Consider the following 20252-nt stretch of genomic DNA (forward strand, 5'->3'; position numbering starts at 1 on the left):
ATCAGATATTTGAGAAAATTATGTTTTTTCATTTAAAGATCAGACCCCTTTTCATTCTGAGGCTGACCTTTTTCTTAGAACTTTGGTACAAAATGGCTTGTAATAAAGTGGTATCAATCACTTAAGGACAAAATTACATTTGCTCAATCCATCAAGTCCCACTCTTAGCTTGAGTGTGAAACTCACTTCTATGGTTTTGGGGGTGGACCAGGCAGCAAGCTTGGCCTCAGAGGCTCTGCATCTTAGTTGGTGAAGTTGAAGCTGTCATCTGAGCTGACTCAGTCCCTTTTTATCATAAAGTGATGAAGAGATGTGAGTGTGGGAAATGGTGGGGAAGATTGCACGGGGATTTAGGGAAGACACTGTATCCTGCAACTGTGTGCACAAGCATCCATTTTTGCCACTTCTCCACGAGGATCTCGGTGTCTGGGTTTAACTTACCTAAAGTTTCTAAGGCTTCAAACCAGTAAGCCTCAATCACCAAGTCATATGCTGACACTGAAGTTGGATCGAGAACATTCCTGTACTTGGTTAGGTCCACCAAGTTCAACCATGCCCCTCGTGTTGAGAGTCCATATCATTTTGGCCATGTAGAGGTAAAGCTCCACCCTTTCAGAGAAAATTTAAGGGAGGCTTGGATCAGATCCCTTTTAATATATGCACTTGTGTATGCTTTAATGCATTTAGAAACCTCCCATTTCCCAATCAAAATGTGAGCAGAAAATTCAAGGAAAATGGCATTACCTTCATTTGGTTTACCATGAAGTTTTACCATGAAGGTAACCATTCTGAGGACATATACTGGCTGTGGTGTGTGTACATGTGTGTGTGTACACACCTGCCCTTGTGTGCCTGTCGGGGTGGGGCACAGTAGGTTGGCACATTCTCTAAAAGTGGACCCTTTGGAATGCCCTAGCTTCTCCTGATGGTGGACCAAGCCCTTTTAATGTTCTTGCTCCTAGCATGTGGCTGACTTGAGCTTGAAGGTGGATAATTAGGGACATTTTTTAAGTGTCCAAGGAGAAATGTCTGAGGAAACAGAATACCCAGCTGAAGGGAGGTGACTAGAAGAACTGAGGGGTCAGTCAATCACTATACCTTCAGAAAGCAGAAAGGGCAGGTCAGGGAGGTAGCTTCCAACTGACCCCACCTTAGGAGGAGCCAATTCAACATGAGATGCTGGTCAGCGGGGGTCAAGAAGCAGAAAGAAATCTTAACTGACCTGTAGCAGTCACCTCATGCAAACCTGTAACACATGCCAATGGATAGAGTTAAATGCTGGGATACAACCAGCTCAAAACAGGCCACCCATGTGACAAGTGTCCTGGCTATTTTCTACAGTGGAGACACTTCCAAGCCGATTCCCAAGCTCATTTAAAAGGGAAATTGGGGCTTCCCTGGTGGCGCAGTGGTTGAGAGTCTGATGCAGGGGACACGGTTTCATGCCCCGGTCTGGGAAGATCCCACATGCCGCGGAGCTGCTGGGCCCGTGAGCCATGGCCGCTGAGCCTGCACATCCGGAGCCTGTGCTCCACAACGGGCGAGGCCACAGCAGTGAGAGGCCCGCATACAGGAAAAAAAAAAAAAAAAGGAAATTGCCCTGAGAAAACCATAATTCAAAAAGAGTCATGTACCACAATGTTCATTGCAGCACTATTTACAATAGCCAGGACATGGAAACAACCTAAGTGTCCATCAACAGATGAATGGATAAAGAAGATGTGGCACATATATACAATGGAATATTACTCAGCCATAAAAAGAAACAAAATTGAGTGATTTGTAGTGAGGTGGATGGACCTAGAGTCTGTCATACACTGTGAAGTAAGTCAGAAGGAGAAAAACAAACACCGTATGCTAACACATATATATGGAATCTAAGGGGGAAAAATTGGTTCTGAAGAACCTAGGGGCAGGACAGGAATAAAGACTTAGACGTAGGAATGGACTTGAGGACATGGGGAGGGGACGGGTAAGCTGGGATGAAATGAGAGCGTGGCATGGACTTATATGTACTACCAAATGTAAAATAGATAGCTAGTGGAAAGCAGCCGCATAGCACAGGGGGATCAGCTCGGTGCTTTGTGACCACCTAGAGGGGTGGGATAGGGAGGGTGGGAGGGAGACGCAAGAGGGAGGAGATATGGGGATATATGTATATGTACAGCTGATTCACTGTTATAAAGCAGAAACTAACACATCATTGTAAAGCAGCTATACTCCAATAAAGATGTTTAAACAAATAAATAAATAAATAAATAAATAAATAAATAAATAAATAAATAAATAAAATAAGAGGGAAATTGAATTGCCCCCATCCCCGTGGGCTATGTCAGCTCCCTGGTCGGCGCACTGGGCGTGCGCTTCCTCACGGTATCGCTAGATGGCAGAGCCGCGCGCCTTGCAGGAGGAGCCTCACCGCCATCGCCGGGCTCACCCAGAACCGTGGACGCCACGCCCTGCAATTTATTAGAAACTTTTCGGTAGCAATCATACTGCCTCCTTTTGCATACTGGAATTAGAACCGCAGTGGTGAGGGCAGGATTGCAAAACTGCACCCACCCTTTTGGAAGGGCGTCTGGTCTAGGAGAGCTGGAGGGGCAGCCTCTAGGGAGCAAAGCTAAGCTGCCCCGTGGCCACCTCGGCAAACAGGGGCCCAAGGAGCTTGTCCAAGTGGTCACTGCCTGGATTGTCTGCAAGGTCATAGGTGGAGGTGGGGGTGGGGGTGGGGCTGCAGCTGCCCGGCTTTTGTGAAATAGCAGTGGTGGCAATTTGTCTCTGTTCCTTGAGAATGTTCCAGTCATAACATTACATAGGAGGAGCCTGGGGTGCGGGTCCTGCCAGGGTGCAGAACCATCCGCTTTTTTCCAAGCATGTTTCTCTTTCCCCGGTGGGCACGTGGAGCCGAATCCGATGCCTGCCTGCAAGCATGGACGTGCATCTTTATGATCTGCGTTTGGATAATGGCCTCAATGGTGGTAACATACTTATATTAGGTTGAAACATAATAAATTGTCTACACTCCCTCATGTTTATCTACCACACCACCCACCAAAAAAAAACCCAGACAATTTAAAATGATTCACCAGTGACATCTTTGTATATATCCATAATTAAAGTAGTAAATTCATGTGGTGGAAGGGGTTCCACCTTCCACCAAACTGGAATAGTTTGCAAACTATTAAAGCTTTAAAATTACATATTTCTAGTCTGCTCTATAAAGAGGTGTACACAAATGAAAATTCCCGTCTTTTTAATATTTACTGCCAGAATCTACGACCCACATATACTAGTCAGAAGTTCATCAGCGAATCTTGCTGCTGAGCGGAACAGAGGGGCAGGGAAAGCTGGGTTGAGCCGAAAACCAACCAATCTCACCGCTGCTCCTGCCCCGCGTGGAGAGCAGGGTACCCAAACTTGGAGGAGACCTCGCGCTAGAAGGTCTCCCGCGGGCCCTGTGGTCACCCGGGCGGGAGCAATGAGTGTGATCACCCGGGGTTTACGGTGAGGGAAACTGAGGCTGGCGGCCGCAGGGACTCCTCGTGCCCATTGTGGGGAGGCCTCTCAGCGGCTGACCCTCGCCCCGCTCGCTCTTCGCGCCGCCCGCCGCCCGCCCTCCTCAGGATTGAGGAAGTGCGTCTGGCCCGGCCCGGCCCCAGCGCGCGGCCCGAGGCGCAGGGGCGGAGGGCAGAGGGGCTGCCCGGCCCCGATCCGCCGCTGTCCTCCCGGTCCGCGCGCAGCCCCGCGTCCCAGGTGCCCGCGGCCCTGCCCGCAGTCGCCGCAGGTAAGTGCTGACCCGGCCCGCGCCCCGTCGTGGACCCGCCGCCTCCTGCTGCGACCCCGCGTGGAGCCCTGGGCCCTGCAGTCCAGGCCCGGGGCGCGGGGCGATCCCGGGCTCACGGCCCCGCCGCATCCCGCCGCGCTCGCGGGGTGCCGGGTGTGTGGGCCGAGGCGAGGAACCCGAGGCCTCGCGGGACGGCACCGGGGCGGGGGGAGCAGACACCAAGCAACAAAAGGAAAATACACCAGGACGTCTACACATTTCCTCCGCCTTGGGAGAAAACCCCTTGCTTCAAGTTGGAGCGGGCCGTGCGAGCGCGCGTGTGTGCGGGAGTGTGAGTCTGAGTGTGTGGGTGTCGGAGAGGCACTGCCCGGGAGGCTGTCTGCCGGCACGGCCTGGCAATGCAAGACGGCCGAGCGCCTTCGCCCTCTTCGGAAAGTCCGGTGCACGCTTCTCGCCCGAGGGTCCGGATAAAACCCGCCATCTCCTTGGTGGTCTCTGCGGCCGACCTTCCAAGGCGGGGGCGCAGATGAGTGCGGTCGGGGGTGGCGGAAGGCTGGGGTCGGAGGGAGATGGTAACGGCGGAGTATAGGGATCTCTGCGGTCGGTCCACCCTGCTCCTTCACGTTCTGAGGCCATGAAGTTTTTCTCCCACAAGCACATCCCCCTGCAAGGATCAGAGAAGTAGAAAAACAGGAGCGTGCAGTTTTGTTTTTAGCGAGCCTCTCACCAAATGCACTGTTTTGAGAGTTTGCTACTCACGCCCATTGTATTCAAATTCCTCGGGCATTAAAGGGGCAACTAGAATATACAAGATTTTGAAAAATGTTTAACATTCAACTCCTTTTGTGGTCTGACTTATCTTTGTTTATGTCCTGGAAGAATAAAAAATTAAGTTAAAAACATACAAACCTCACACCTAATGTGTCCCTACAGGAGATTTGGGGATCTGCCAAACCTCTCCCTCCCCCAGGCTTCCACACCTCAGGGAGTGGCCCGTAGTAAACGCAGGTGCTCAGATAAAAAACGTGGGAGTTGTCTTCCATCCCATTCCCTCGTCCCTTGAATTCAGTTGTTAGCAAGCCCTGTTGGGTCTACTTCTCACATATGTCCAGATCCATTCCCTTCTTTCCCACCACCCTGCCTAGTGCAAGGTACTAGCTTCTCTTTCCTGTACAATTGCAGTACTTCCCGTGCCCCACCCCCCGATTCTCTGTTTGGCAGCCAGAGTAATTTATTTTTTGAAAAAAGGTAAATTAGAGAGTGTCTGTCCTCTGCTTGGAACCCTTCAATAGCTTCTTCTTGTGCTTGGCATGAAATCCAGAAGAACTCCTTCCCTGCATATCCCCCAATTGATCTGGCCTCTGCCATCTCAGACCACCTGGCCATTGCCCCCACACACACACCCACCCAGCCACCCTCGCCAAACCCAGCCTCACTCTCACATCCCTCTCTCTATGTCCTTTGGGTTGCCACTGTCTGTGTTCCTACTTTATCTGTTTAATTACTCCTTTAACTTACCTGGAAGTCTCTACTGGCACTCCAGGTGTCAGAGACTCTTCCTATGTGCCTACCTTGCTCACTGTTTCATCTTTACTCCCAGAGTTGTCCAGGAGGCACCAAATGCATGCAGGTATAGAGACTGAGTGGTGAATGGACAGCCTTAACTTATTTGTGGCTTTAGACTCATGAAGGGCTTCTGTTCTCATCTGGGATTGAGAACTACACATTTCTCCGGTTTGTAGCTCTGTAATATTTTGATGTCCACAAATGCATTAAACACGTTTTGTAGGCAAACCAATATTGGTCAAGGGATGCCAATAGTGCAAAGACCATGCGCCAACCAGCTCGACCAGCCTTTTCAAAAAAGAGCTGGATGATAAGAACATTTCTAACACATTTCATTTGCAAGTGTCTTCCAGCTCTTTGGCAGTGGCAGCCCTTTCCAAGCCTCCTGAAAAGACAACTGAGCAGGTTCAGGATGTTTCTTCCATGTCAGGAAGTTTACTTACTTAACTGTGTCCTCCCCACCAGCTGTAAGTTTCATGAACTCATGAAGCTCACTCCCCATGGAAAGGTTCCAATAAAAACATTTGTAGAAGGAATATCAGGTTCCTTTTTTTCTTTTCCATCAATGGTGAGGTTTTAAAAATTATTAAAATAATTACTATTGCAGGACACTTCCTGAAACCCTCTTTAGGATATATATACTATAATGTAAAGAAAACATGTAACTTGCAACCATTATTTGTTGCATTGATCGGAACCCAAAAGAAGCAGGAAGAAGCAAAGATCCTTTAGAGGGCAAAGATTGAGCAAAACTTGAGTTACTTCATCTTAAAACTTCTACCTTAGAATCTAAGCCAAAATACAAATTATAACTGAAAAACTGTTCCAGTGGCAAAATCCTCCATTGGTAAAATGATTTTCAAAAGGAAACTGAAAATGAAAAGGGGAACAAAATGGCTGGGTGAAGGTTGGCCTAAAATATTCTTAAGATTTTTTTTTTAACTTAAAAACATATATGGTAAGACACTTCTGTTTTCAGAAGGAACATCTACTAGCATTTGGATTTTTTAGGTGTTGTTGGGTATAATTTGTAGCTGATATCGAGAGGCGTTTGAAAGCAGATAACAACTGTGCGCCTTCGTTTCTGAATGTTGCTGTGTGATTTGGAGCCTTTATTTTAAAATGGAGATTCTGTTTTGCTACTTCTCCCTGTCCCCTCTCAAGTTGATTTTCCAGGTTTTGCAATTTACAAAGCTTTGATTGTCTCCTAAATAGTGTCCAGATTGATCATTCCTTCCCTCCTTCTTGGACTTTTCAGGCTCCCAAACTTCAAACATGGATTTTCCCAAGTGTGGTTTCTCTAAACCTTTTGCTCTTTAGTTCGGAAAGGTGCGGGCTCACAAAGGGCAAGACCTCTGGTTCAGGGCTTTCCCAGCCCCACCTCCCCTTGCCTATAAGAGTACAGACCACCTGGGCCAGGGGCCTGATTTCCAGGCTCTAAGATGAGAAAGTTCCGGTGCTCTCACAGCCTTGTTCCGGAGCATACTCAGTGCCCACCCTGTTCAGGGTACCTTCTAGAACCTGCTCACTGGGGAGACAGTGGGTCTGCCCTCCAGCATTGATTTTCTGAGCTTGTGTTTTTTGGGGGTTTTTTTCTGTGTAGCATGTGGGGTCTTAGTTCCCCAACCAGGAATTGAACCCATGCCCCCTGCATTGGAAATGAGGAGTCTTAACCACTGGACCACCAAGGAAGTCCCCTTCTGAGCTTGTTAATCAGAGGGCAGGTGGGAGACCCTGCTGGCTTCCCAGTCCTCCCACTATTATTGCAAGTAAGAACCACCTCCAGTCCTATTGTAGAAAGTATCTGCAGAAACTTGACCTTGCTGGAAATCTCACAGCAACTGGGAAAAGTTGCCTGGGTGCATGTCTGTTTTTAATAGATGATGTTGTCTTAGGCATCATTTACATGACCTTAATTTTCTTTTTGGACTACACTATCACCCTCTAATTCAGAGTTGTCTATCTCAGAGAACAGCTGCTAATTACACCATACTTTTTATGTCTATACTATAGACTCCACATGAATGCTGGGAGAGACACATGCATTTCATATGGTCATCCCTTCCCATCGTGCGTTTCACCCCGGGCCCTGCCTAGTTGAGCCTGGATCTCACCCTCAAGGTGCTTCTGGTCATTTAATCAGCATAGCAGCCTGTGTCCTTGTGTCAGGGACCCAAGGTCAGTGGGAGCCCAGCATGTGAGAGCAGTGACTTGCCTCATCACAGTCTCCTTAGTCTTAGGAGGTGTGTCTTAATCTAACTCAGTTTCTCTGGATAATTCTCGGCTGTGAGCGGCTGTCCTGTGTGCTGTAGGATGTTCAGCAGTGTTCCTGGCTGCTACCTGCTAAATGCCTTTAAGCACCCCCACCCCCAGAGGTGACGACCAAAAATGCCTCCAGACATTGCCAAAGATCCCCTGGGGTGGTGGGGGCAGGTAGAATGTAGGGAGCCCCTTTCTGTTATCTCCCAGGGCTCAAACTGACTTGGGTTCATAACCGGTACCAGTGCCTTCCAGACCCTTCTCTTTGAGATTGCTGTGTGATTACCTCTTTGTCATTACGTGCCCACCTCTGGGCTTCCAGGAGAGTCTGTCCTGGGCAAAGGGAAGCCTTGTTTTGTGTACGTGTGTGTCTGCCCCACCCCAACTGGAGCATGAGCCCTGCAAGGAAGGAGCCTCATTTGGTTGTCTTGGTGTCACCGTGCCGGTGACTATGAATATGTGTAGATGGAGCAGTGATTGCGCCCTTTACCAGTAGGTGTTCTACAGTTGTTTGGAGTATCCGGACTCTTCTCAGGCAGATTGGAGAAGCTGGGCAGATTGGAGCCCAGCTGTGAGGTGGGGTGGGGGAGCTCTGTCTTTTCATTGCCACCATCTGACCGGGTGTGACTGGATAGATGGAATGTTAAGAGAAGTGTTGCAAAAAGGGGGAAGGGGAGCACCAATGCGTATTTACGTGACCTTATAAATAAGTATGTGCTTGGGTGCAGGAAGTGACTTGACAGTTAAGAAAAGCTTTCTGACTTGATGTTTTTTCACCACTAGGACGAGACAGCTTTCCACTCAGCCATGACGCTGTGTCTGTGACTTGGTCCACCCTGGACTATAAGCCATGACTTAGTCCACCCCTCAGGGAGCTGCAGCTGCTGTGACCACTGCGGGAACTGACTGGGGAGAGCGGCCACCTCGAGGCTTGATGGTTGGAATGTCTCGGCGACCACCCAGCATGTACTGGTGTGTGGGGCCAGAAGGGTCAGCCGTGTGTCCAGGACACGCCATGGAGACCTATAACAGCGGTAAGGGCAGGGCTGGCCAAGCCTGCTTTGCATGTTCTACGTACGAACAATGGGTTCTCAACCAAAGGATATAAATTGCCAATTATTTGATGAATTGTATGGTTTTTCAATATAAAACATATCATGGGATTCTCACTTAAATTCTAAACATTGAAGGAGCCATGGGACAAAATTTATGTGGACTTAAGATTTATGTGGATCTTAAGAATCAGGGCATCATTTCATGTTTGTTAAAAAGATTTTTTTTAATGGGGATTTGGTTTTGTGTTCTCACTATACAAATAATACGTTTATTAAAGAAAAATTGAAAAAAGAAAAAAGAAGTAGAAAGAGTAATCACCCAGAGTCCCACTGCCCTAAACACAGTTAATATCTAGGTATGTTGTTTTCTAGTCAGCTTCTCTGGGCTGCAGGGACTTTGTTTTAACTTTATTTACTTATTATAGTGTATATACTTCAGTGTCCTACTTTTTTCCCCTAACTTTGTGTCAGTCACCTAGCTTGTGGGATCCAGGGAAATATCATCTTATTTGGGTGCACTGTGTAAAATGATTGACCTAATTCTTACTCTCCCACTGGATGTTTTGGGACATTTGTGTTGCTTCTAGTTTGTTTGTTTGTTTTTGCGGTACGCGAGCCTCTCACAGTTGTGGCCTCTCCCATTGCGGAGCACAGGCTCCGGACGCGCAGGCTCAACGGCCATGGCTCACAGGCCCAGCCACTCTGCAGCATGTGGGATCTTCCCGGACCGGGGCACGAACCCGTGTCCCCTGCATCGGCAGGCAGACTCTCAACCACTGCGCCACCAGGGAAGCCCTGTGTTGCTTCTAGTTGCTGACTCAGGCCAAAATCATTCCATGTCCATCTTTTTATACATGGTTTTGAGATTATTTCCTTAAGATAGATTTACGGATTTGCAGGACTATTAGATTTGAATGTTTTTAAGCCTCTTTACACATATTGCTGGATTGTTCACCAGAGTTGCATCACTTTTATCCCAAATAGGATATCATTGATATTGTTAACAGTAAATATTTGTTAAGCCCTTAGTACATATGGGGCACTGGGTTCGGTGTCTTAGGAAATAACCTCATTTAATCCTCACGACAACCTATAAATGGTACTTCTATCCCCATTTTATAACTGAGGAACATGAGAATAAGAGAGATGTAGAAACTTGGTCAGGGTCAACAACCTGTAATGGGCAGAACTGCCCTTTGAACTGTGTCTTAGCCCTGGACTGTCGTCCTCAAAGTATAGGTCATCCTGTGGGATTTGAGAGGACCTGTGGGTTTGTACCTCTGTGGAGTTAGCGATTCAGTGTTGTACCTGGCTCAGTAGACATTTTGTTCAGTTACTTAGTGTTTTTTCTCCATCGAAAATGCCCAAAGTCTAACTAAGGTGATGTTTCTGAAAGATTTCTTTACACATAAGTCAGATTATGAAATGAGAAAAGAATTTGCTTCTTGACATTGTCCAGCACTAAATGTTCCCAGAGTGTTTGACTTGCATTTTTTGAAAGGTTTTCTTTTTGTTTTTTCAGATGTATGCCTTTTTTTGTTTGTTTTTGTTTTTTTGTTTATTTGCGGTACGCGGCCCTCTCACTGTTGTGGCCTCTTCCGTTGCGGAGCACAGGCTCTGGACGCGCAGGCTCCGGACGCGCAGGCTCAGCCGCCATGGCTCACGGGCCCAGCCGCTCCGCGGCATGTGGAATCTTCCCGGACCGGGGCACAAACCCGTGTCCCCTTCATCGGCAGGCGGACTCTCAACCGCTGCGCCACCAGGGAAGCCCTGGATGTATGCCTTTTTTCAGTTGCTTGTTAGGAAGGCCGTGTCTTATTAGCATGAGATCAAGGTGACGTGCGTGGAATGCTATTCCTGATTTTGGGTAGAACCTCTTTCCAGGGCACTCTCAGCTGCAGTATCCCATCTGCCTCTCCTCAGCAATCCTGAGAAATGATGGTGGGGGCAGGGATGCTGGGTCCTTCTGGGGCTCACTGGATGGGTGGCTGTGTCATCTGAAAAAGTCCCAGAGGAGACTCTGCCCCGTCCTCGTCCTGGTAAAGAGCGGTGGATCTCCACCCTGGCCCCCAGAAACACTGGGAAGTGCCTAAAGCTATCAGTGCACAGGCACCCCCAGCTCCACTGGAGCAGCATCCTGGGGGTATTTTCTAAAAGTTCTTGCCTCCCCACCTCCACGATCCTACTGTGCAGCTGGGGTTGAGAATCAACTGGTCTAAATGATTTGGACCAGCAAATTAGAGCAGCATTTCTCAAATTGCAGTATATACTCCAGTCCCCTGGGGATCTTGGTGAAATGCAGATTCTCATCCTGTGAGTCTGGGGGCACCGAGAATTTGCGTTTCTAACAGGCTCCCAGGTCGTGCCAGTGTTCCACCAACAGAGAGGCAAGGCTGAGACCTCAAGGTGCCCAGGAATCCTCACTGACTCTTACAGTTCCTGGGGACGTGGGTCAAGGGACCCTGGACAGACCTGGAACCAGCCCTGCCTCCAGGCCTGAGGTAGGGCAATGACCAGGGAATGTTCATGTGCACGAGAGGCCAAAGTGTTGACTCCTAGCCCTCATTTTTCTCCTTTGAGGTCTGGATCTGAACTTTACACTACTCCTACAGCCAGTTGCCTCTCCCTGACAGCTGTGATCACCAGGTGGGAGGGAGCAGGCTCAGAATGGTCTTTTCTGCCTCAGGGGCCTCTTTCCCCAGTGGAATCTCAGGACTCCACACCTCCCTGTTCTGGCTGAGCCTCAGGACACACACAAAGCTTGAGGAGGCTATGGGAATCGTGCAGCCCCCACTGGTACTGTTCTACTGCTTAGGGCTGGAAGGTGCCGACAGGGGAGGTGGTGTCTTGTGAACCCTGATGCTCAGGGATATGTTTATGCACGGAAGAAAACACATAAACACAGAGTTGAAGAAGATGAGAAAAAAGTGACCTGAAATACATTGTAAAATTCTGTCCTATGGCTCAGCATTATGGAAATTATGAAGAAAGTACAAATTTATGCCCATTCTTCAAGAGTTGAAAGGTCCCATAGGTGGTAGCCAAGGAGCTGAGTGTGGAGGGCTTGCCCTAGGACCCCCAGGGATGAAACCCTACAACACTCCCCTCCTGCTGGCAACGGGCTGCTTACATGGCTTAGTAGCCCGACATCAGGCCCCTCCTGGCCTCTTGCAGCTACCGTTCAGCTCACCTGAGAGCAGTGAATGAGGGCAGCAGAGAACCCACCCTGCTTTCCTGCCAGGTCCAGGGGAAGACAGTGACACCACGGGGACCTTTGTGGGTACTGGGAATGCTGAATCCATTACCTGGGCTCTGGATTAAGGAGCCATTACTAACTACCTGTAACCTAGAGTGATGTGTACTTCTGTCACTGTCTTGTTTAGAACCCCACAGCCGGTTTATGACTGTTTCCTTTCACTGAGTGAGAAGGGGTGGGGAGACACTTCTGGGACTCACACAGTGTGATGAGGGCTCAAGAGCCTGTCTGTGGGGTTCATTAGGCCTGCATTCAATTCTTAGTTCTGGGTGACCTCAGCTGAGTGGCTCAGCCTCTCTGAACCCTGATCCAGACAGACACAGAATCTTAGTGGGATGTGCCAATCAGCATCTATTTCTGGCCTCCTGGCCAGCAGGGGTCTGGGGGGTCTCTGCTGTGTGCTGCAGTCTGCACTCTGCTTCATGTGGCTCCTAACCTCCTGAGACCAGCAGGCTGGCAGGGCGCCTTCTTCCCTGCCAGTTGCAGAGGTACAAGCGGGGAAAGCAAAAACATTCCATGTCTCTTAAGGCCTAGGCTCAGAGTGGCACGCTGTTGCCTCCATGCCTCTGCCCTTGGCCAAAGAAAGTCACATGGAGGAGCCCAAGTGAAGAGCTCCCTGCACGAGGAGGCCACAGCCAGGCTGTGGATTCAGGCAGAGGGGGAGGATTGTTGTCCATCATTCATCTACCATGATAGGGGTGGGTGGGCTTCAGTACTTTAAAATTGTATCTTATTTATGTATTTCTATTTATTTATTTAAGCAGCCCACAGAGCTTTTCTCTCATGAAGCTTTACCTGGAGCCCCAGCCCACATAACAGCTATAACAGTGGAGTTGCTTTGATGGACAGTCGTGGAGGGGTGGGGGTGGTGAATCCCACCGCTGATCTTCACCTTGACCGCGGAGCTCTGTGGGCCCAATTTTAAAATATCGCATGTTGGATTTCATTTTCACAAAATAGAACTATATACACCAAGACCATAGCCTGGGAGCAGGTGACACTCAAAGAGTAGCACAGTCACTGGGGATTATAGCCACTGCTCTTTGCTTACCCATAGGGGTACAATGTGCATGCGTTCTTTTGTGGTTGTTTTGCATTACTTTTGCAACCAGAGAATAATATTGCAACTTATTTTAAAAATTGTTTTCTCTTTAAGTACGGAAGTTTTGTGATTAGGATCCAACCTGCGTACCTCCTCCCTCGTTGGGTGCTCATTTCCAAGATCAAATTTGCTTTAACTGGCCTCTTTCCCACGAATTTCTTTCTGGATTAAATGGGGCAATATTTGACTCCAGGAACCTGCAGCTGTGCTTCCCATGGGGCCCACCCTCTGAGTTCTGTCCCCATTGGATGAGCTGGATTTTTTTCTGCCCCACCTTCTCCCCAGAGGAGTCATGCCTCCCCTCCCCTTCCCCCCAGTCCACCAGCCTCACCCCAGGGATGACCGTTGCAGACCTGATTCGCAGCACTGCCTGAGGGAAACTGATTGTCAGAAAGAGGACCAGTGGATACCCAAGTTATTCTCAATGTAGGAGCAGCTCTCTCACCTTTTAAAAATCCTTGGAAGATACCATGCTTTGGAAATAATGTTATAATTATACTTCCAAGTAGAGTTAGGAAAAGATCCAAACTTTAATAAAATTAGTAAAAAACTAACTTTTTACCTTTGGGCTTTTGGTAGTGGTCTTGTGTGTGTGTGTGTGTGTGTGTACTGGGTGTGTTTGTTGGTGCCTCTACCTGTTTTGACTTACACAATTCACCTTGTGCTTATTGAGAATGGTTAACCCTTTCAGCACCCATGAATATGTGAGTGCTTCTCCAACTAGTACTGTCAGCATTCAGCTGGGCTTCGGTGCAGAAGGAATGTTTAGAGCACGTGGATGGGTTCAGAGTGTGTGAGCTGAGAGAACGAGGGTCAGTGAGATACTGGGCCAGGACTGCAGACCCAGCCAGTTTGACAAACATGTCATTAGACATTCTTCCACATCCGTCTCACACCAGTCAGAGTGGAAAAACCTGTCCTGTCAGCTGAGGTAAGGCTCCTGGGGAGCAGAGAAATGAGGAAACTTCTAGATAATTCAGGCTAAGAACGCTTGGTGAGACTCTTCAGGATCTCACCAAGGGTGAGAGGCGCTTGGACAGACATCACCTGAGGTGGTCCACATCCCCCACCTCTCTGTGAGTGGTCCTGACTTCCGCTGCCTGCCTCTCACAGCATGGACCAAAGAAGGAGAAGGAACATTCCAGAAGGCCTTCAAATCCTAGGTTTTTACATAGCTACTTCCAATGTCCTTTTCTTCTTCCTTTGGCTTTTTCAAATCTGTTTTGAAAATAACTTTTTAATACAAGAGCCAAGTAGATTTGCCTGAGTGGGGGCTCTGCCTGGTTTCCAGAAATAGAAAAGGAAGTGCCCCTCCAGTGGCAGCATGCTTTCTTAGTGAGCCACTGTAGGAACTCCTACAAGGGGCAGATCCATCGTTTTGTGTGCCTTTCAGAGTGTAACCACCAGCCCACATGTTAAGCTGTTCCTGGACTTGGTGTCCTGCTCATGCCTGCTGGGAGGACAGGGCTTTGCTAGGACTATGGTCAGCAGGGTGCCCTCTCCAGCCTGGCTGCAGGAGCAGCACTGGGCCCCCCAGGGACCGTAGCCATTGTCCAGTAAGGAATCCCTTACTGAGAGAGGTGAAGAGGAGGGAAGCTGTGTGGTGGCCTAGGTCACAGGAGAAACGGCCATGGGCATCCATCCACGTGGGAGCAGTTAACACAGCTGTGCTTCATGCCTTCAAAGTCCTGCCCAATGACAGAAGCTCTGGGTTTGATGGGGCTTTTAACATTAACCTAAATCTGAGGCTTAGATCATCTGATTATTTGTTCGGAATACGCTTGCTTACTTCTAGCAACAGGGAGCTGACTCCTTCTCGAATATTCCAGCCTTTCTGTGGGCTGCTCTGTTGGGAAGTGTGTGCTGCTGCAGAGGCCAGTCCTGTCTCCACTGCCTCTAGCTCCACCTGCCTAGGCCGATTGGCATCCCTTAACCCCTTTCTTGAAATAACTAACTTTGATGCCTTGCCCTCCCTGTGGATTCCTTTTTAGGCTGAGCAAACCATCCCACTGCCTTCAAGAGCAGGCAGCCCGCAACGTTACACATTTCACTTGGATATCACCAAGCTTTTGCCTTTTAGTCTGTGGACTAACCGTTAGGCCATGACCACTTGGGCCAAGGGGAGAGCAACCTCCCACCCCTTCCCTCCACCCTGTGTGGGGGGGCTCTCTAGAGCACCCCATCCTCCCACCCCATTCTAGGCGGCCAGAGCCTGAAGTTCACCCAGGGCCTCAGCCCACCTTCCCCTTCCCATTCCCCACATTTGCCCCTGACTCCTTCAGCAGGGCAGCTACTCAGTGGCCAGGGGAGGAGATTCTCTTTCCAGCTCTGTGCCCTGGCCTCCACGAAGAGGTCAGTGGCCTGTGAGCAGGTGCCTGCGTGGACGTCCCCAGGCCCCAGTGCAGAGGGATAAGGATTTTCTCCCACTTCCCTGGTTTCCTGGTCCACATCAGCCAGACTCTGAAGAAGCCATAACTGGGATTTTTATGAAATTCTTTAACTCTGGGAATTGAGAGAACTAAATAACATATAAATTATCACACCCGATAACATTTAAGTCCAAACTCTAGTATATTGATTTCACACACATATTCAGGAACTCTGATGAACGAAAATAGGGGCTTCCAATATTCCTTAGAATTCCCGGTTCTGAGTCTGTTCACCATCCTAGCCGCCCCTGTGTTCAGTTCCTCCAGATTCTACTTAACCATCTTGCTATTTATTGACATTTGTTATAAAGAATAAAAGATAAAAAAGCAAAAAACAGAAGTGTGCATCTCAAGCAGTACAATCCTTCCTAAGCCCATAACCCTAATGTTATAGAAGGAATCACACATTAGTTAGAAATTATATTTTCAATTGTAAATAACTTTTTAGGACTGTACTTCATTTTGCTAATTCTTGCTATGTTTGTGCCTCGCAGCTTTTATGTCATCTACATTGTCCAGCATCCAGTGGCCAGGCATGTCACCAGGTGTTGGTTTAAAATCAATTGCTTACCTATTCATTTCAGGAGAACCAAAGCCAAAAATAACTTAGTTGGGGCACTTTGAATTTTTCAGCAAATAGAGATATTTAAAGGCATTGAAAAATTTAGTCCATTATTTTGAATGTAGAACCAAGTGATGATGCAAATTTGAGGTTAGAATTTGAATACATTTTGTATTCAAGAATGACATTCTTCAAGTTCCTTTTAGTAGCTCATTTTGGATTTCAGATGGCCCTGTGAGCTCTTAGACAGGTGGGTGGCCACAAGTGGCCTACACCTGGGAGTTAGAGGTAGAAGAGGCCAGGGCAGACCCTTCAGGCTGTTTGCACCCCTCCCTTCTGCTCTCAGAATCAAAAGCCTCCAATGGGTGGTCACCCGTGTCCCCATGCAAACATCACCAGCACTTCTGGGTTCAAAAGCAAAAAACAAGCAAAGAACCCCTGCCTGATAGCGGGCAGGGGCCTCCCCGAAGTTATGAAAAAGTTACTTGTGTGTAATCACACACATTCTCATATAAAATCAAATGCCATCCTGCCCAGGTGACCACTGTTAGCTGAGTGTGCTTCTTTTCCATCCTCTTCCTACACTCATGTCCACACACACACAATTCTTTTTTGTGTATATTTCTGGGTTTACATGCATGACATTGAATTGTACATGCGTTGTGCAACTTTTGTTTACTTGAGTGATGTACGTCTTGGAGTCTTTTTCATTTGCATCAAGTTCCATAGTGTAAATACAACAATATTTATTTAATCAATCTGCTATTAAGGTGCCTTTAGATTCTTTCCATATTTTGCTTCTTACCATAAGAGTTGAGTATACCCCAGCAGAATGGCAGGATCAAAGAGTAAGCACATTAAAAATTATCAAAGTAATACACAGCCCTGGTTAAGGAAGCAAGTGATACAGATGGACAATAAGGCAAAGCCCCAGTGGCAGCTCCCAAAAATGTCTCTATTTCCTGTTTCTGGTTCTAGTTCTTCAGGTCATCACCATTTCTCTACATAAAGAATATGCCTGCACATTTCTCTTGCTCCATCCGTTGAGACAGAGTCTGCTGCCTGCCTGCCAGCCTGCCACGATAGAGGACGATTTCTTTCCCCTTGCACCACACCTCCCAGATGCTCCCTCCCACTTAATTCTATCAGTGTGGACTCATCTCTGGGTTGCTTTTGCAACATTAAATGATATGTTCTCATTGCTATGACTTGGCCTGGGGACTCAGTGTCATCCATGTTCTGTGGGGCTCAGGAGACGCACACCTCTTCCCTACTTTTTACCTCCACCTGGTTCCCACCTCTTACTCAGAACTCTTATTTTTTTTTATTTTTTTATTTTTTTGCGGTACGCGGGCCTCTCACTGTTGTGGCCTCTCCTGTTGCAGAGCACAGGCTCCGGACACGCAGGCTCAGTGGCCATGGTTCACAGGCCCAGCCGCTCCGCGGCATGTGGGATCTTCCCGAACCGGGGCATGAACCCGTGTCCCCTGCATCGTCAGGCGGACTCTCGACCACTGTGCCACCAGGGAAGCCCAGAACTCTTATTTTGAGCCCTCATTTACCTGGAGCACATGAGTAAGAAAACTCAGAAAGGGCTGTGGTGGCACATGTGAGACTCGGTTTTCCTGAAAGCATCTTCCATTGGTCTTCCCCGTGATCCCAAGTGGAAATCATTTGCCTTTAGACCTTGGAAGAGCCTGCTCTGTTGTCCTCTGATGTGGTCTGATTCTCATCGCTTTGTGGGTGACTTGTTTTTTCCTCTCTAGAAGCCTTTAGAATCTTCCCTGTATGTCTGGTCTTCTGAAATTTCATAACAAAAGACCTGGGTGAGGGTCGTTATCCTTCATGCTGCTTGGTACAGGGTAGGCCAACAATTTATCCCTTTCAGGCCTGGAAAAGTCCTTGTATTTTCATTGATAGTATTATCTTCCTCTGCTTTTTCTCTTTATTGTTTTGGTTTGTTTGCTTTTCTGGAACTCCTGTTGCTTATCTTTTCCCTCAGGTTTTCCAACCCTTCTTAACTTCCAGAAGCTCTTTCCTATTCTTGATTGTTTCTTTTCATAGCATTCTGTTCCTGTCACATATATGCAGTGTCTTCTTGAATTCTCTTGAGGATCCTAATAGGCATTTATTTTATTTTGATATCAATCTTACTATCTTCTCAGTTAATTTCTTAATTTATTTCTTAATGCAAATTCATTGATTAAAATAAACATTTTTACAATGAATTCCAGATAAACCAATAATTATAGGATTCAAAGCATTATTAGGGAAATTTGCAATCAACTAGAAGGCTGTTACCAGAGCTCTGGAAAGAAGGCCCAGGGTAGCCCAGGACGGTGGGGCAGGAAAGGAAGAAGAGGATGGAGTGGGAATCTTTTCTGAGGACTTATGTAACAAACTACTGCATAACTCACTGGCTTAAAACCACAGCAGTTTATAGTTTCCTGGGATTCTGTGAGTCAGGAATCAGCAGGGCTCAGTGGGTGGTTCTTCTTGCCTCACTCACATGTCTGATAATTCGGTGCTCCTCACCGTGACTGCTCTTCCCACATGCTCATCCAGACATCCACCCCCAGCCTGTTTACAGCTTAGCAGTTGAATTCCCAGAGCTCAGAAGCAGAAACTCTGAGGCCTTACTAAGGCTTATGCCTGAACTGTCTCTTCATCGCTTCTTCCGCCCTCTGTTGGTCAAAACAAGTCAGAAGGTAAGTCCGGATTCCATGCAGGATTGGAAATATTAGATTCCAGCTCCCAAAGGAAGGAATGCCAAAAGTTTGTGGTCATCTTTGACACAGCACACCACAGAAATCGATAATGCATTAGATGTGAGGAGTAAAAGAAAAAGGAATCAAGGATGTACACACACTCAGATTTAACTGATATTAATATTAAGCCATTTTCACTTCAACAATTATTTTAAGAAGTAAAACATGACAAGAATAGTTAGAGCCCCCTTTGGAACTCTCCCTGGTAACTGCTCTTCATAAACCCCCAAAGGTGGCCATTATTCAAAGTTAGTATGGACGTTTTGCCATGTTTTATACCATTGTTAATTATGTCAGTGCCTATAAATACGTAGTATTGTTTCTGTCCCACCAGGCAGTCCCCTCTGGTCAACAAAAATTCTGTAACATCACCTGCCTGGGTTAAGGAAGAGGCTTCATTGAGGGAGAGGAAATCACAAAGCCTGGGTCTGCAGGATGGGTTGCCTGTGGTCCCCAGTCTCTCATCCTCTCACAGGGAGACTTGCCAGGGCATCTGCTGCATGGGAGTGGGTTCCAGTCCAGCAGAGGGTCCAGCATGGACCTCCACTCCCAGAGGCTAGCCTCTTCATGATGTGGCAGGGTGGGTGCTGGCTGCCTATAGGGGAATCACTTGGGGCTGTGGGATGTTATAGAACCTCCAGGCACTAGACCCATGGAAACTGAGCTTGGATGCCATCCCTTCATCCAAGGGAGAGGTGGGCATCCCTCAGCTGGCTCATTGTCCAGGTTTGAGGAGTGGCAACCAGAGTCACGTTTGGGCAGTCCTGCTCTTTTCAGAACAGTCTCCATATTTAAGATTTTAAAATAAATATTTTCATACTGTGCCAATCTTTTTGTAATTTAATTTTTTAATCAACACTAAGTTTGTACTGTATAAGAGCTTTATTTTCCAAGAAGCTGGGTAAAACCTTTTACCTATAAAACCGTCTAGGCCTGGTGCTTTTTTATGGGTAGACTTTTACATTATTGATTCCATTTCATTAAAGACTGTAGGTTTATTTAAATTTTCCATTTCTTCTTGAGTTAATTTTGTGAATACATTTTTCTAGATAGTCACCCATTTAATCTAGATTTTCAAATGTATTAGCATAAAGTTCCTAGTGGCTTCAGGATTTAAAATATGTTTTTAGATGACATCATTTAGTTTTCATAGATACATCATACACTCGATATAAAATTCAAAAGTACAAAAAGGAATACAGTGAAAAGTATTCCCTCCCACTCTGGTCCCTAGTTTTCCAGTTCTCCTTTCTTCCAAAGAATCAGAGAAAATAGTTTCCTCTCTCTTTTTTTCCCTCAGAAATCAGTTTCTTAGGCCTAGATTCAAAATGGCTTTTTTCTTTTCATAAATCTTTAGCCTAGGCAGAATTTTGAAATTGTTATGTTTTTATCTCAGTTTTTTTTTCCATCTTTTATATTATGGAAAATTTTGAACGCATCATAAAAGTGAGAGAATACTGTAATGGACCTC

At 47.3% G+C, this 20252-nt stretch overlaps 1 protein-coding gene across 1 annotated transcript in view; it reads left to right on the forward strand.

The window, feature by feature from the left end:
* Positions 1-3693: 3693 nt before the first annotated feature.
* The window catches only part of LRRK1 (leucine rich repeat kinase 1), a 122734-nt gene continuing 106175 nt past the window's right edge, over positions 3694-20252 (forward strand). Inside the window, exons 1-2 of the mRNA XM_030873103.2 lie at positions 3694-3784; positions 8393-8643. Of these exons, the coding sequence (XP_030728963.1) occupies positions 8544-8643 (100 nt within the window). The 5' untranslated portion in view covers positions 3694-3784; positions 8393-8543. The remainder of the gene's footprint in view (positions 3785-8392; positions 8644-20252) is intronic.

This window comes from Globicephala melas, chromosome 2 (genome assembly GCF_963455315.2).
Source record: "Globicephala melas chromosome 2, mGloMel1.2, whole genome shotgun sequence".
Lineage (NCBI taxonomy): Eukaryota > Metazoa > Chordata > Mammalia > Artiodactyla > Delphinidae > Globicephala > Globicephala melas.